Source organism: Sitodiplosis mosellana, unplaced genomic scaffold (assembly GCF_009176505.1).
Source record: "Sitodiplosis mosellana isolate CC-2019 unplaced genomic scaffold, AAFC_SMos_1.0 Smas_scaffold_1, whole genome shotgun sequence".
In the NCBI taxonomy this organism is placed as follows: Eukaryota; Metazoa; Arthropoda; class Insecta; order Diptera; family Cecidomyiidae; genus Sitodiplosis; species Sitodiplosis mosellana.
In genome coordinates this window covers 22,435,766-22,453,475 of record NW_022595244.1, presented here as the reverse complement: position 1 = coordinate 22,453,475, position 17,710 = coordinate 22,435,766, and the positions used below count along the sequence as shown (strand labels likewise).

The 17,710-nt window shown below is 35.8% G+C and overlaps 1 protein-coding gene across 1 annotated transcript in view; it reads right to left on the bottom strand.

The window, feature by feature from the left end:
• Positions 1-216: 216 nt before the first annotated feature.
• Positions 217-17,710, bottom strand: part of LOC129575718 (acetylcholine receptor subunit alpha-like 1) — a 165,887-nt gene continuing 148,393 nt past the window's right edge. Inside the window, exons 8-14 of the mRNA XM_055459668.1 lie at positions 16,185-16,354; positions 16,101-16,111; positions 8,784-9,244; positions 5,409-5,620; positions 5,025-5,287; positions 753-761; positions 217-564 (exon numbers count right to left, since the gene is read on the bottom strand). Of these exons, the coding sequence (XP_055315643.1) occupies positions 367-564; positions 753-761; positions 5,025-5,287; positions 5,409-5,620; positions 8,784-9,244; positions 16,101-16,111; positions 16,185-16,354 (1,324 nt within the window). The 3' untranslated portion in view covers positions 217-366. The remainder of the gene's footprint in view (positions 565-752; positions 762-5,024; positions 5,288-5,408; positions 5,621-8,783; positions 9,245-16,100; positions 16,112-16,184; positions 16,355-17,710) is intronic.

Sequence of the window (17,710 nt, the reverse complement as noted above, 5' to 3'; positions counted from 1 at the left end):
CCCTTCATTTCACGTATATAAATATATTCAAATGGAAATTTTCAACGGTAAACTATACACATCTCAAATGGCTGAATTATTACATTTGGTTTTCGGTTTTTATTTTGGTTAACATAAATATTCATCATAAAGTTTCAGCTAATTTTTAAACAGAGAAAAAGAAAATAAACGATTTGATTTTTATGGTTTCGCCAAATGATTTGTCGCCTTCGTCGTTCTCTTACTTTCTGTTTTATTCTTTTTGGTTTAGTGTCATTGTCGTTTCGAAAAAGTTGTCGGTATTTAATTTTGTTCGACGTTACCGAACAGGGTCCGCAACCAGCCGCGCACAATGTGCCACAGGCTGTTTGCGAACCCAACGTGTCGCTATACTTCTTCTACGGTGCCCATTTTTAACAATTCTTGCTTCTTTTTCGCAATTTTTGAATAAAATATATCAATTGGCTGCGTGTAATCGTATAAGCTGGGCGCCTGCAGTATGATTAACGCTGTACCAAAGATACACATCAATGCAAAAAGCCACAGAAACAAACGATCCAATACCATAGCAACGTACTTCCAATCCTACAAACAAAATAACAAATATTCATTTCGATTAGAAAAAGTGGGCGTGGTCAATAGAATTTTGATTTTGATGTTTTTTTCGACTTATGAATATTCTGTATCAAACAAATACATCCCTATCATACTGATTTGATGTTAAAAACAATTCAAATCAGAGTAGGATTGCATTTCGTTCTTTGAAAACTTACCTCTTCAATCTGAAATGATACGAAAGAAAAAAGAGAATTAATAAAATTAAATTTGAAAAAAAAAAATCGATTTGTTAGAATTGAATGTATTTGCGTTCATGCATTACTTAATATTTACATGCCCGTTGAATTTGTAATGTGTTTAAACTGACAGTGAACTTTGAACAGCTATTGCTTTGGTGATGTCATATTATTGTTTTGACATCATTTTTTGTCTTAGCATAGACGAAATAGACCATCCATGGTACCAAACAAATTATCTTTATTAGCCGGCGCTTGAATGTTTGGCCCGGTTTGGCCATAAATTACCAAATTTATATGTTTACACAATTGTTAGCGTTTCAATAACAACGAAACCATTATGGATAAGAAGATGTATGCGTGTGATACGACAAATTTTGTTACCATTTCAACGGGCCGAGATTTAGGCCGAGATGCAAAGAGAGAAAACCACAACGACCGCTTCTTGAGAAACGATTCTTCAATGCAATGCTCGTTGTATATCGATTAGAAGCTAATAGCTCTAGAGAAGAACACTTTCGAGGTTCACTTAGAAAAAACAAAGATTCGTGTGTGCATGAATTGTGTCAATAAAAGCGCGTTAATGAAGTATTGCCACAGAAAGTAAGTAAAAATGAAACGGAAACGTCACATTTAAATGGTGAAAAGTGAATAATCAGTATGAAAATCTACCTGAATTGAAACGAGAGAGAGAGAAGGCATGAAGAAAAAGTAGAGGGAACAAAAAAATGCTCGTTTTTTATGACTGAAAAATTTGTGGCAAAAAGTCGCTCTAATTTTGGGAACAAATTGCTTCGGGCCACCAAACACAACTGCTCTTCGCATTTCGGTTCATTGCGCCCGATTTTCCATATTTATTCCTTTTAATTCTGTGCGTGGAGCTTTGGCGGGGGAGCATTTGGAATAGCATCATGTTTACCGCTTGAACTCAATGGAAACACAGCGGCAAAAAAGGGAGAACCGACTCAAATTTTATTTATTAGCATGGGACTTCATTTTTGTTTCTTCAGAATAATGATTCGTTGAATTCTGAATTCGCTTTTATTGCGCAAAAACGAAAGTCAAGAATCAAGAATATATATGACATGTCAATACGATGGTGCGCGACCGAAAGGACATAAACATATTTCCGTAATGGTGAATGTTTGAACATGTGACGTACGTACTTTACGCACATCTGCGAGTCGGAATGACGCAATTGGCAACGGCATGAGAACCGGAATGAGCCAATATAAAAACAAATGCGCCATAATAATCAATTGATTTGATTGCAATCGATGATTCCAATGTAACTCCAACATGGGACAAAACAACGCGCTTTTTATAGGTCACATCGTGAAATTCGCGTTTTATTTTGTGTATTGTGTGGCAGAATAAGACAGAAAAAGAGAGGAGAGAAATATAGGACGATATTTCTGATTCTTGCGCACGATAAAAAATCTTCTCTTCTTTTAAATCGCAGACGAAGTGCATATTTACGATACCTAACGGTTTTATTTCTACGTAAACTCAGTTTGGAGAATAGCCGAGTAACTAGAGGTTATTGATTAAGCACCCAGAAATATTTATTGTACTGGAGTTAAGTACCAACTGTAAAAAAGACTGTGAGCTGGCACAGCACACACAAACAATGATGCGATAAGGAATGAGAATTACAAAGCAAATACTGAAAAAAAGGAAATGGAATCCCCTCGAAGATTGTTTTGAACCATTTTTCAATTTTATTTTCCGCTTTCTCCCTCCTTCTTTCTCTCTCTCTCTCTCTCTCTCTCTCTCTTTCTCTCTCTCTCTCTCTCTCTCTCTCTCTCCCTCTCTCTTTTTCATTTGGCTTTTTTCCATTCAACGTTCACCACCAACAGCGATGGATGTTCACATCTGCTTTTTAAACGCTATTCAGGTGAACAAACACTCCTATCATAATCTCATATTATAATACGAGCCTAAGGATAAGAAAACAGAATTCTTCGCCGTAGAAAATGGCCAGGTAAATATTCCGTTTGATGAAAAATACAACAAACTTCAACAATTTTCGTCCGTTCCGGCACAATGGCAGTACACTTCGTTAATTACGTCAATCTCAATAAAATTGCACATAAATATGTTGAATCAACTGGATTTTTACAGAATACCTAAGCAAATGTACAGTTTTTTAGAAAATTGTTCGCTGAAATTTGGTTTAAAATAGAAAAAAAAACCTTTACACTCGAACTTTACAATTAAGGGATGCGATTTTTGTCACTTGATATTCTAGGATTGAATTTTATTGGTATATTTTGAGAATGTTTCGATCGTGTTCTGGTGGAAATTCCAACCATATTTCATAATTTCAAGGAAATAATTAGTTCCACATGACAATTTCATAATGAGTTATAATGTTATGCAATATTTTTCGTCTTTGTAATTCAATAAATCTTCTATCGCTGCCATGGACCCAATGTGAAAAAAATGGTGAAAAAGATTTTTGGAGAGTTTTCGAATGAAAAATAAAAAGAATCACCTTAAATCGACAGACTGTAAAATAACCGCGGAGAAAATATCATTCATTATAGATTCGATTGAGAGCGTTGATGAAAAATAGGTAGAAAAAAAGGTTGTTCAATGGTTCACCCTTTATTTAATGGTCGAAAAAGATTGAAACCCACAAAATTTTCTGCATGGATTTTTTAAAGTCAGGCTTTGTATTTTTAAACAAAGTCCCGAGTTGCTATAAGACGCTTATTATATTTCCAATTAAACAGTTTCAATTTGGACATTAAATATTTGCTCTACGAAAAAAATGTGCCGTAATCACTTTGAAAATGATATTTCATTCAAATTCATCATCTGTATTTATTGTGAATTAATTTGGGTTTTCACAAATGGTGTTATAGTTTGGTATAGAGAGTCACTTTGGTACGGGAAGTTCGATTTCTCCACGGATGCACAGCACGTCGTCTTTATATGATTTGCGTAATTTCTCCATCACAGCGCCCGGCGGAAGAGTGTAGTCGGCTTTGTACACCTTGCAAATATTGAGATTTTTCAAGCGAGCTTTGTCAACGGCTTTCACGGCAATCTTCCCATTTCCCACAAACACACTAATGTCTTCGCTCTTGAATCCCGGTATATTCATGGTTAATTTGAATGTGTTGCTGTTACAATCGATTTTAATTTTGGGCTTCATTTTCAACACCTTTTCGCAATTGATTGGATGCTTGTCCATTTCAATCGGAAGCACTACCGTGCTTGGCGTCGCCGGTAAAATGCGTGAAGATGACATCGTTTTGTTGCACAACTTGATCTGTTTCCTCTATTTACTAAGCAAATTTTCAGGAATTGAACAGAATTTGAAAATTCAATAGACATCGCAGTTTACTTGGATGCAAAATTTGTTCCGACTTGCTAAAATTGTGACTTTATTTCTGTGTGTCGTTGATTTTTTTTCTTCACGCGTTCGTTCTTTGATCACTGAACTCGAAATTAGCTGATTATATTTATTATCGTAGTTTACTCTGCGGAATATATACGTTTGTCAGAGAAAATTAGCGAAACATAAATGCGAATTAAGTTTGCCATTTTCCCGTGGCTTTTCCGCGAGCGGCGCACAACTCTCTGATCTGCGATTCGGGACTCGACGTTTTTTGCATAGTTTATTTTTATTTATGCCGTGTTCACTCCTTTTCACATTGGCAATGGTTATAAATGTGTCAAGCGGGTGCAGTCAAAAACGAAAGCAAAGCATACAATTACACTACACATTGCATATTCATTCCGGAACGCTGTGCCAAGCGAGCACTCAAATCGGAAAGTCGAGAGCGATGCAAAGAGAGCAGCGCACGCGGTGACAGAGAGACAGAGCTAAGCATAGCAACAGAAAATGTGTTCACCAACACTGGAGATTTATCAAATCGAACAACACAACGAACAGCAAAGGGAGGCCCATTCGCCTGTTATGATGTGCTTAGCGCTTGCATATTACATATGTTCTTATGCGACACAACGATAATAAACGGATTTTGTTCGTTTGCCGTGTGGCAAGATGAATGTATAAATGTGTCATTTGACTGCATAAAGGGCACATTGAAGATGCAAATTTGATTCGCGCACATCGTCAATCTAATTATCATAAATAATGGCGTGAAATGTCAACAAAAATGCATTGCCGAACTCAATTTGGCCAATTAGAAACCGGTTCTTTGACCTCAATCGTATAGCTCTCCAACGTGGCTACACGTAGAGATTGAGAATTCCACAAAATTGATCAACACTTACGCTTTCGAATTTATCCTTGTTTCGCATGTGTTGCGCAACAAAACGTGTTCCTTCTATTGTCTTTTCCACTTCGCGTAGCGTTGGTTTTTCGAATGTCGGACTGATGCCGTCGACAACGCAGCATGATGGACTCAGTTCGCCATTTCCAGCCGGGCTAAACAGTTCATCATCGCCGCCCGGTAACGGCAATGCAGGCAATGGCGGTTCACCGAAACAAAGGCCAACACCACCTGATGCAGCCACATTAAATCTCGATGGCATCACTAAACACACGCGCACACAGATGGAGAGGGAGAGAGAAAGAGAGCATTGCAATGAAATGATTAATTTGAATTTTCGCATTTCTCGAAATGCATTGCAACTGATTGGCTCGTTTATCTTTACCTGGCAGCCCATAGTCGGTGGTGTTGTAATCATGTGTGAATTTATCTACGTCTGGATGGCAATGAAATACATCGGTTAACACTTCTGGTGGACCGATATCATCATCGTGTGGTGGATTGTCTTTTTTAGGTCGTTCGATACATAGGATTTTCGGCAGTACATTCATAAAAAATTTCGTAACCCATGGTGCCATTCTATGCGTAACTGGCGATCTACAGGAGAGAGAAAAAAGAGTGATAACAGAAATAAGATTAAAAAAACTCAACGCCCGAAAAAAGAAGAAATAAAAAGTTATTTAGTTTGTTTATTTTGACTGATTCATGGAGCAAACCGTGCAAAAGCAAAAACAAAAAACAGAAAACCATGTGGTATTGGTGTTGCACATCTTCGGTTGGGCATTGTAACGTCCGCGCAAAAGTTGATCCATTATCTCAGTGGTGGCAACACACAAAAACTCCAGAACATTTTGTATAAATAACAATTTTTGCACGTTGTAAATAAGGTGTTTTTGTGTGCAAGAAAATGTGCCGATGGTGTTACATGGAATACGGTAAAGTCGCTGGAAGTATAGCCACAGCGCGGTAGTAGTAGCACAGTGACTACGACAACGATGGTGCTTCGGCTAAAAGCACCATACACTTAAAATGGCGCTCGTAATAAAATTACAAAATTATGTTCTTACCACTGCGTTCGTTCATAATGATGGCGCGTGTGGACTAGCACAATTTTCATTTCGAATGAGCCACACATTTAATCATTTTGAATGGATTCCTCCGAGAAACATACATTCCAATTAAAAAGCAACCACCAAACCATACACGTTGATACTAAACATAAAAGAAATGTGTGCGTATATGCTCGACATGAAGCTCAGCTGCTTCCACAAAATACGAAAAATCACACAGCAACAGCTCGAGTGCAAAGCATGAAAGAGACAAGCGAATTTCCTCGCACTGCCTTCGATGTTTGATAAACAAAAGATATGCTTATACATATACAGACACCTATGCTTGTGTGCGTATGAACAATATGCGACGCCGCGCAGCAATACGGGCGCTCACAGCTTCGGCGAAAAGCTAATAAAGAAGTTCCTAGAAAAACTGACTACACACCGTCTACACTGTTCAGTGTTCATTTGGCATGCAAATTGGCAATCGGTTGCCTTTTTCCAACGCAAGCATTCACACTAAAAACTATTTTCAACCTTGGCAACACTCATTTCATAATGGAGAGAAATTTGTACAAATGGCATCGTTGTTCGAGCGACTGACTAATTTTAACCCCATCTCATTAGAGTAAAGAACAATCATTGGAATTGATGCGCCAAGCATGTCATTAACACTAAAAACAGAATGTGTTGCATTTTGTCTAAGGCCGTTACGTTGGTGTTAAATTCAGTGCAATAAATGAAAACCTTCATCGCTTTTAATAACTCAGCAACAATGCACCGGATAAAAACATTAAACGCTATTGTTTCGATTAGGTTAAACACATCGAAAACATCAACTGTGTGCACTTTGTGTTTTCACAACATGAAAACAGCATATCAACTCAAACAGGACAGCTTTTCGCACACAATCGTATTAATGGTGCATCATACTCACAGCATACGATCAAAATGCACCATAGATTATGCATCAATGAGTAAAATTGGCAGAAAATAGTACATTTTGTACGATGAACAAAAAAACAGCTTCCAGAAATTATCGATTTCATAAAATTTTACGCACACTGATCAATGTCAATTGCTTGGTACTTTCATGGGAAACATTTTTAAATTTAGTTTCAATTTTCATTTTTACAAAAATTTATTCCAAGTTTTGAATTTACATACAAATTTTATGCGGTATGTTTTGATGGAAGGCAGCAATTGGTACTCATTTTTATTCGCGGAAAATGCGAATTAAAATCCATGCCAAAATGAGAAATATTTGCGGTCAAACTCGAGACCGAAGATTGACGATGCTTTCTTCATTGCCAAAATGATATTTTGAAAAATTCAGAAAATATCTGATGATATCTTGTACGCGCTGAAGTATTTATTGCAATTGCACAGTGCACACGTTTTGATTAACGTTACAACATTTTTTGTGCAAACAAATCGCTGCTTCGAATGATATTCATCTATTTTATATTTCAGCCGTTGCATTGTAATGCGATTCCATTTGTGGGAAATTCCAAATGTAAATTAGCATAAATTCATTGGGTTCGCTGCATTGTATGTTTTTGTTCGAAAATAGAATGTAAATTATTTAAAGTTAAGCATATATGCGATGATAACCAGACCACAACAAACATAGTTTCGGTGAGATAACACTGAAATAAGTGCAGCACTGGTGCTGTGTTGATTTCATAATGAAGCAGACAGCCTTTGCACACTGTGCACTCCGTAGAAATATGCATTTATTAAGCACGAGTTCGGGTGTGTTTTCGTTATTTACCCTCCCGCCATTCACTCGAAAATGATCGCGATGCATACATATCCAACAGCGAAATTAATAGCGCTAAAGTGCATCATTACTTATAATCTGTTTTACATATTTATCATGTGCGAGCTTTGAAATTTTCTAATTTCGGCTGGCAATTTATTCACTTGTAACTGCTGACAGTGCACTGCAGCACAACAAGTCTCTTTTTGAATATTTTTTTTATCCCATTTTCAGCAAATTAACCAGCTGCTTTTCATGTTCAGCTGCAATATGTAAAAGCATCGTTGAATTCACGGGAACTCCTGACATTTTCATCAAAACAGAAGTAAATTCCGTTGAGTCTATCCAACCACGATGGCAATTTTGAAATTAACATAAAGCATTATCTTTGTGAATTCGTGAATTTTTTCATCTGTTTAATTGGTTGAATGCAGCTGAAGCAGAATGACGCATTTCGTTTTCGAGAAAAATATGTGCAGAAATGGTTACCATGTGAAGCTTTGTATTTATTTGAGTTCCGAGGTAATGTGGATTTAAGTATATTTCAAATGGAATGCTCATATTAATGACATCAAGAATATGCATCACGAGAAATACTTTCTGAACGCGTTGTGAACGAAACTTTACATTTTTTTCTTGTCATTGGAAAATCCGTCCAAAGCTTTAACCATAATGTAAAGTAGAGTCAAAGTCTTTGATCAAACGGTATAGATTGAGGGGTTCTTTTGCCCAATAGCTAATGGAAATTACGTGTAAACGGTTCATTCATTTCATAAGATCATTCAATTAAAATGCCCTAATTCATTTCACATATAAACAATTATCCCATGAATTTGCCCAAGAAGCTCGTTAAAGTGTTTAGTCTTTAAATGGTTAAAAACCAGTAAAAAATTGAAAAAATTCAATAGCATGCGATATAGTGAAATAGATAGTTCGTTTGACTTACCTAAAGTTAACATTAAGTACGGCAATAGTCACCACAACGGATAACGTAACCAGCATCATTGTAAATAATAAATATTTTCCTAATAGTGGCACTGTAAGCGATGTTGGCGGAATAATTTCGACCAATAGTAAAAAAAACACCGTCAACGACAGCAATATACTGATACACAATGAAATCTTTTCACCCGAATCACTAGGCAAATAAAATACTAATACCGATAAAAAAGATATACCAACACACGGTATGATTAGATTCACTGTATAAAATAATGTTTTGCGCCTTAATGTTATATTGAATATTATATCTGGATATGGTTCTTCACAACAACTATAGTATTTTTCATTGCGTTCGGCGGGCACTTTCATTATATCCCACTCCACTGATATATAATAGTCTTGTAGATCGATGCCAACGTCAATTTTATCGGAATCTTCCGGTTGTTGTAAATGTCGTAAATCCACCTAAAACACGAGAATGAAGAGAGCAAGAAGAAGAAAAATTATTATCACAAGATTTGGAATCAATTGAACGCTCCTGAGCATGAATATATTGGAAATTTTCCTTTTGAAATTGACAAAACGAGAATGAAAAAGTAGCGCATTATTATTTTCCTGGTGCATCGAATTCGATTGGATTGCCAAGGAAAAAATCGATAATTTTTCATTAACTAGATAGAGATGACGCCTCCGAATGAAGATAAATTGATTTTTTAATGGCAACGGGCTGTGTGCATACATCATCTTCTGCGTTTGCACCAAATCGCTTAGTGCTTTCACATTAAAAATGTCGGCAGACGGATGAATTGCAATTCGGTTCAAATTTCTCGCAGTTTATGCGTTTGATTAAATTTTTTCGCTTCATAAATCTCTCTCTCTCTCTCTCTCTCTCTCTCTCTCTCTTTCTCTATTTCCTCTCCATCTGGGTCGATTTCTTCCTCGCACTCCTCGCTCATTTGTTGAGTTCATCAAGCGAAGTGCGAATACAGTTGTTCTCAAATAACTAACATGACGCTGATTCTTGCTGTCAGTTCCAACTCAAACAGTTTCTCATCAAAAAGTATTTTGAGATCGATTGACAACGAAAACGAATGAAAAAATTAATCAAAATGGCGAATGGAGAATGAATACGCTTGGAATTTGTTGCAATACTTGATTCAAACTCACGCAAATACACACACATACAAACCAAATTTAAAGGGAAAACGCGTTTGTTTCACGTGCGCTTGTGTTGAACATAAAACAATTTTGTATGCCGATCGAATAACAAAATGCCTTTTATCAATGAGATGCTTTTATTTCTATTTTGTATCGCCTTGCGTTGGAAGCCATCTTTGATGCGCGGCACTTAAAATATCGAATAGGCGAAAAAATTGACGCCATTAAAGTGAAACATTGTCGTTTTTATTCGCGAGGTGTAAACAAATTCAGTTCGAATATCATGTTACGCTGCATCGCAAATAATAAGCGATTCAAAAGCGAATTCTAATACGCGCCGAGCAGACGTTCACGTCTATTGTGGTGTATGCGAGTGTAAATTTGCAATCAATTCGCTTGTTCGTCCGTTCGTTCGTTCGCAGAACGTGCATATACATGAAATATGATGAAAGCAATTTGATTTATTATGTGAATATTATGCTCACACGATTTCATACATGTTTAAACGATTAATCGTGTTTGCTATTCGAGAAGCTAAAAACAATCGAAATTGTTGAAAAAAGGAATAGATTGGAGAATAGCATCGTATACAATGTGTTCGGTTTGGCGCAGCTGAGCAAGAGATAGACAGTGAATACAGTGTGAAAAAAAAAATCATTAAAATCTATGAAATAGATTTATCGACTGCGTTAAATCGTTTCATACGCACTAGAATTCGAATGCCAACATGAAGCGATCAAAACAAAAGGCACGCAGTGAACGAGAGTGAAAGAAAAAATGTAATAAGAATGGCGTACGTTCGTTGTATTGAATATGCATGTTCAACAATTTATTATGTTTTTTGGCGAAACAATGGGCAACAGCAAGATGACTAGCTATGCATAACCGAGAGAATATACAACGCAAAATGAATATTCCCAAGGCGTAAATGGCCAAAATATGCAGTGATTGTATAGCACCATTCCAATCTTGCTCGATACGTGCATGTATTTCTCTCTCTCTCTCGGTGTGTGTGTGTGTGTATGATGAGCAGAGAGCAGATATAATGGGTCGAAAATGAAATTATATATTCGCATAGCATTCGGTTGTCCTTATGTATGTATCGCTGCCACTGCTGCTGCATATACATAAACATATGAAAGAATATTTCTATTGCATAATTTCTGCCATCAGGCAAGCAACGCGCGCACAGTCCCATAGACACAACGAAATAAATAAGCAACCAAATTCAATGCAAAACGGATGTATTGGAAGTATATTAACGGCAACAACGACAGTGAAACGAGAAAGGGAGAGAGAAAAAAAAATTGTTGAATCTCCGCATAGATGCGTCTGCAAATTCATTTTAAATTTATTACACATTTTATTTATGTGTTTTTATTCATTCAGTGTTTTCATCTGTGTATATTTTCTCCTGTATCTCACTGTCAATGCCGCAGAAACTCGCGCTTTTTCTCTGTGTCAGGCATTTAACTCAACCAAATTCACACGATTTCGAAGATGTAAATAAATGCGAAATTAAATAAAATTTGACAATATATTTACTACCAACGTCAACCTTTTCTCTGCATAATTCTCGAATTCATTTTCGGAAAAGAGACAAAGAGCAGATCAGCAACAACAATGGAACTCTTTACAAAATTTTTCTTTCATACGTTAGTATGTGCATGGATAAGACATAGACATTTGGAAACGTTGCTTTGACAAGCAAATTTATCTTGTACGGATTCCGTGTACCAGCCATTTTTTTTATTGTCAATTGCAAAACAACCCAATCTATGGTGTCAACACCATACTCCTGTGTTGTTTCAGCTCAAATTTCCACCACACAAACACAACAGCAACGGCAGCAAAACCTTAATTTGTCTATTTCAGAGTTGCAATTCTCTCTTGATAATATTTTCATGTTGCTTCTACACAAATCCCCTGCGAAAATATGTTCTTCAATCTCTCGAAGCCACAATTCTCCGCTGAATTCTCACTTGAACTTGCACCAAATGAACGTCATGCAACGACAGATTCATTGAAATTTACTGCAACAAAATGTTGTTACGGGTTGATATTCATGAATAAATACTAAAAAGCAATTTTATTTGTCAACTTTTTTCCAGGACTTTGTGTCATTCGACAATTGCTGCTTCCTTAAATATTGAGCAAAAAAAAAAAACGAAAAGGGATTTTTCTTCGCAACTGTTTTGCTATAACTTCCAAGTGAAACGTTCACATTGTATTCTGAATATGTCATTGCCAGAATAATGTCGTGTTTTGCTTTTTTATTCACTTAGTCATTTTAATTGGACACTTTACATGAGAGACATGCTACGGATAATCTCATTACCAACTTTTCTGACCATGTTCAAATAATTATCAAATGTGCACATTTGAGAAAATCAGACATTGAATGTTTTCGTCGGAGAAAAATCATTCTGTTCAAAATCATTAGGTCATTTTGTTAGTTTTTCACCAATTTATTACTCGAAATGTTGTTTCTATTTTAAAAACTAAACTCAATACTTCAATTTGATTTGTATGACTTTGATAAATTCAATGAAATACGAGATGAAGCAGACGAAAGGGAAGCATGATTTCTGAATTTTAGAATTGTGATTGATCCAAATTGAATGGCATTCATTGGTTTCATTGAAAAAGCAGATGTCGTTGCATGAGGAGCTATAAGCGTGGTATTTGACCTCAAACACGCCTGGTAATAAACGCCCGCCTGAACATTCGTGATGAAATTGTGTGATTGGAGGTATATAGGTTTTGGAGACAAAGGTTAAAACCAACTGCACATTTCGCGCGGAAAATCGCTCATAATACAAATACCGATTCCAAACACATTTTCAAATGTTAACAACGATAGCAACAGCAATAACAAAATAATGAAAGCAATCATTCGGTCAATTTTGCAACAGAAGCGAACAAAAACTAGTCATTAAACATGTATATGCACGAGTTTTTGGTTAAAAGTCAAATTATACACGATTCAAAACCAAGGGGGAAACTACTACTACCGCGTAATTCATATTAATACAATCTAGTACAACACAAATTCTGGAAAATTCCAAAAAATTCTGCGCAATTCAAAACAATTCCAATCAATTCCGATGTTCCTTAGTCAAATTTGGTGATGATCAACTCAAAATATTACAAATATAGGAACATTTACCATTCATTTGAATGCATATTGAAGATTTTACTTCTAGAACATATTTGACTTGGTTTGATCTACAAGACTCAATTCTAGCTCTGTTTTCTATTTTGAAAATATTTTATCATCACTTTACCTATTTGAAGTGAAATATTGAATTGGAAGTGAGACCTATGTACAATTAAAAATGCCCTATCTGAAGTTATTTCGATAAGATTGAACATCTATGCGCTTAAGCATTCCTTTGAGATGCTAAATGACCCTATATTTGCAATTTTTGAAGTTGATCATCATCAAATTTGACTTAGAAACATCGGAATTGATTGGAATTGTTTTGAATTGCGCAGAATTTTTTGGAATTTATCAGAATTGATGTTGTACTAGATTGTATTAATATGAATTATGCGGTAGTAGTAGTTTCCCCCTTGTTCAAAACGGACTGGCGATAAATATTGAATGATCCATATTTCATAAGCATTTAATTTCAGGCGACCGCATTTTCGAGCAACAATCACTCCAGCGAAAAAGTGTCATTGAATACCTGTTGGCACTGCATTTTTGACCAATTTCTACTATGGCTATTGAACGAAGTGGCCTTTTACGAAAAAGCACTTTAGCACATTTGAAATGGCACAATGTTGCTGCTTTTAGTGTTTGCATCGAATATAGCTTTTTTTCATGACTTATGTCATTCAATTAAAGCTTCAAATAATAATGTGGAAATTTACAATAAATTCATAATTAAAATGGATTGAAGAATCATTGATCGAAATAATTGATGGAATATTTCAATCCGAATAGGTTTTACGGTTATGCTAGAAAAAACGGTAAAATTGTGATATGTTATTGAATGACATATTTCAATTAAAGTGTGAGTATTAAATGCATTAAGAGCCAAGATTTCAATTAATTCATCGATAAATTATTGTAAATTGCATTTTGAACTGTCAGGTTAAGTGGGAATGATGTCAAATCAATTTGGTAACAATTCAATCGACATACGTTATCATTTGGCATTTGCGTTGGAAGTAATTTTCTAATGAGTAAACACTCTGCATGTGACTTTTGGTTTAACGTCATCTCAAGGAAACTGGATGATCTTTTGTAATATTTATTTCCATTGGTATATCAAATGTAAATCATGCAGAAAATAGGAAAAATTGTACTCAACTGTTGGACAAACAATTAAAATTAGCTCAGTGATGATTATCAGAAGCCAACATTTGGTCTGAGTCCATGTGGGGTTCATCGGTATTTTTGAATCGCACAGGAATATCTTGACCGGAATTTGAACGACAGCTCATGATTTATTATTATTTCTCTGTTCGATACTCTATGTACGTTTGATGGATAAAACAATATGAATTAACTGTTGGTTTTCACATGAGTGATAAAATCGTCCTTAAATTGATGCTGCACATTTCCCATTAAATGTTTATCTTCGATATGCATCCGAATGGCGTATTGAGGAATTGAGAATTCCGACCATTATTAAGACAAGGATGGAACACAAAGGGATGTTTGCCATATTTAAACCGCATTTGAAATGTTATTGATTATATCGTTGGAACGATTTAAATTGAATTTGAATTCTCTGGGAATGCTTTTGATTTGACACCAGCATCATTGAACCTTGCTCTTGAGCAAATATTATTATCGATACCCTAAGTCTCCTCGAATTGATTATGTGCAAATGATTTTAGTGTTTAATTGCATCTGATTTCAATCCGCAATCGTATCGCACGCACAATGGCAAATCATTTCGATATGCAGGTGCATTATGGATACAAACACACACCGCACAGTTGCAGCTCATGAATAAAATAAGATTGGAGTGGAACACACTTCAATTGAAACTCATCGAATGAGTTGAATTTTAAATTTTGTTTCTCTTTGCGGTTTGATGCATAATAAGTCATTGAATACGGTTGATGAGAAGAAGACAAAAAATCTTATAGCATGTAGCTCCGATATATACATTCATTCGGATAAAATATCGAATGTTCATCATTTTGCCTTGACAACGATATTCTGCTTATTATTATTATTGCCATGATTGTAGTTTATGTAAATGTAATTGTCATCGTCATCGTCGTTGTCGTCATTAATATCCATTTGATAGGGAAAAAAATTGCATCACATTACGCTTGACTAGCGTTGAATGTGTGTAACCGTTGACGACTGCAATGGCAGCTCTGCAATTTATTGTACTACGCCATCCACTTGGTACAAATTCATTCATTTACAGTCAATTAAACACCAGTGCAAGCGCAAATTGCGGATGCACCACCATCACGCTCCATGGACGATGTAACCGAATCACAAAATCAACGAAAAAAACACTAAAAATGAAAAACGCGGCATCGAAACAAAAAAATATATATAAAAAGAAAATAAATTGTAAAAAAAATGGATAAAAGTGTAAAAAATAGAGAAGAAATATGGGAAAAAAGTAGATAAGACCGAAAAAATGGAATTCTTTATATAACAAAATAAAAATGTCGCATGTGATGTGCACTGACTAAAAATTATATCGCAAAATTGTAAAACTTTCCATTAACTTTGAATGTCATCGTCTGGGTAGAAATGCGGCAAATATGCCGGTCACAATTCACCAACAAAAACCCAATATAGTGATAAAATGCAAATAATTTTATTGCAGGGCAACTTCTGAAACAGCAATAACGTCCACTGCACTGGTCAGTGGTCACTCTCAACAACACTACATTTTCAACCCATTGAAAATGTGTTCACTTAATCATCAGTTTGGAATTCATCGGTTTTCTGTCGCTTGGAGGTTACATTGTCAATTAGTTCCACATGACCTAATTGATTCATACAAAAATTTACCCGTTGCCTGAGGCATTGTTAAATGTTCGAAATACCTTCTCGCCGAACACCATCTTTGTCACCATCAAAAACTTTGTTCAATGTTCAATTAATCAACTTCGTTGCAACAGGAAAAATGCACCAAACTAACTACATCTATAGAAAGAGTAAAACTGGTCTTACCGTATATCCATCTGAAAAGTAGATGAAAAAAGGAAATATATCAATATATTTTCATTTCTTTCAATTTCAATTTTTTTTCCTTACCGTATGCCCACGAACCGAATTTCATGAAACACGTTTGTTCGTCAAATGGAAAATATTCTACATCGATTTCACAAAATGATTTATAAATGGCTGGCGGTTTCCAGACCACTTTGCCAGTATGATGCAGAATTGCTTTTGTCATTATTGTCACCTCATAATTTCCATCGGCACTGCAGTTCCGCGTTGTTGGACATATATGATGATGTGTCGGTGATAATTTTTTTTCCCATTCATTAGTTGTGTCGTATGCCGTATTATTCATTTTGACGATTACAATTTTCGATTTGAATGTTGGCGTTTTTTTCCCGTAGTCGTCGTTCGTGTCACAAAGTTGCAGCGTGTCAAAATCATGGGAGACATGTGATGATTGAAGTGACAAGACAAGTTGATTATTGAGTGTGAATGAACGCAGCAACAGCATTCCATTAGCAAGATCCCGGCAGCGAACGTCATTTTTTTTCAAGTGTAAGGCATAACATGATATATGTAAAAACGATGACAAATTATATTTGAATTCAGTGTGACAACGCGATGTTGATGATAACACAATCGAACGGCGTAGCGCATATTGAACACGACCGCATCACACGTATACAGCAGTGCATCGACAGGTGATTATGTTCGAATTTGAGTGCGGCATTAATATTTTCCAGCAAAACGAGTCCACGATGAGATGATGGTTGCATGAAAAAAAGGGAGAAAAGAACAAGAACGAGATACATGAGAAAATGTGGAAAAATATTGGATTTGTTTGATTGTTGTTGTTGCTTGTCGAGAAATCGCCACAGATCAACCCATTCATTTTGAAGCGTCACAGCTCATAAAATGTAACAGAAAACACAAGTCAAATTTCGGATTGGAAAAGTTTCAAAAAAACTAAAACAAAACAACCGAAACGGGTTGCAATACGACGAAAAACCTTTTGTGTTAAACGAAATGCTTTGATTCCAGGGCAAAATTCCCAAAAAAAAAATTCCCGATCCACAAAATTCCCAAAACAAAATTCCCGAAAAAAATTCCCAAAAAAAAATTCCCAAAAAAAAATTCCCGAAAAAAAATTCCCGAAACGAAATTCCCGAAGACAAAATTCCCGAAAAAAAATTCCCAAAAAAAATTCCCAAAAAAAAATTCCCGAAAAAAAATTCCCGAAGACAAAATTCCCAAAACGAAATTCCCAAAAAAAAATTCCCGAAAAAAAATTCCCGAAAAAAAATTCCCAAAACAAAATTCCCAAAAAAAATTCCCGAAGACAAAATTCCCAAAAAAAAATTCCCGAAGACAAAATTCCCAAAATAAAATTCCCGAAGAAAAAATTCCCGAAGACCAACAAATGATAGCAGCCGGGGCATAAACAACGCTACGGCTTCGCATCGCTGTCGCCTACTGGTGCTAGCACCTGTACACTCACACATAATGTCAAAATCAATGTCAAATTCGTCAACACAAGAGTGAAAAAGTTTCCATTCAGTGTGTGTAGTGCAGGTGCTAGCACCAGTTGGCGACAGCGATGCGAAGCCGTAGCGTTG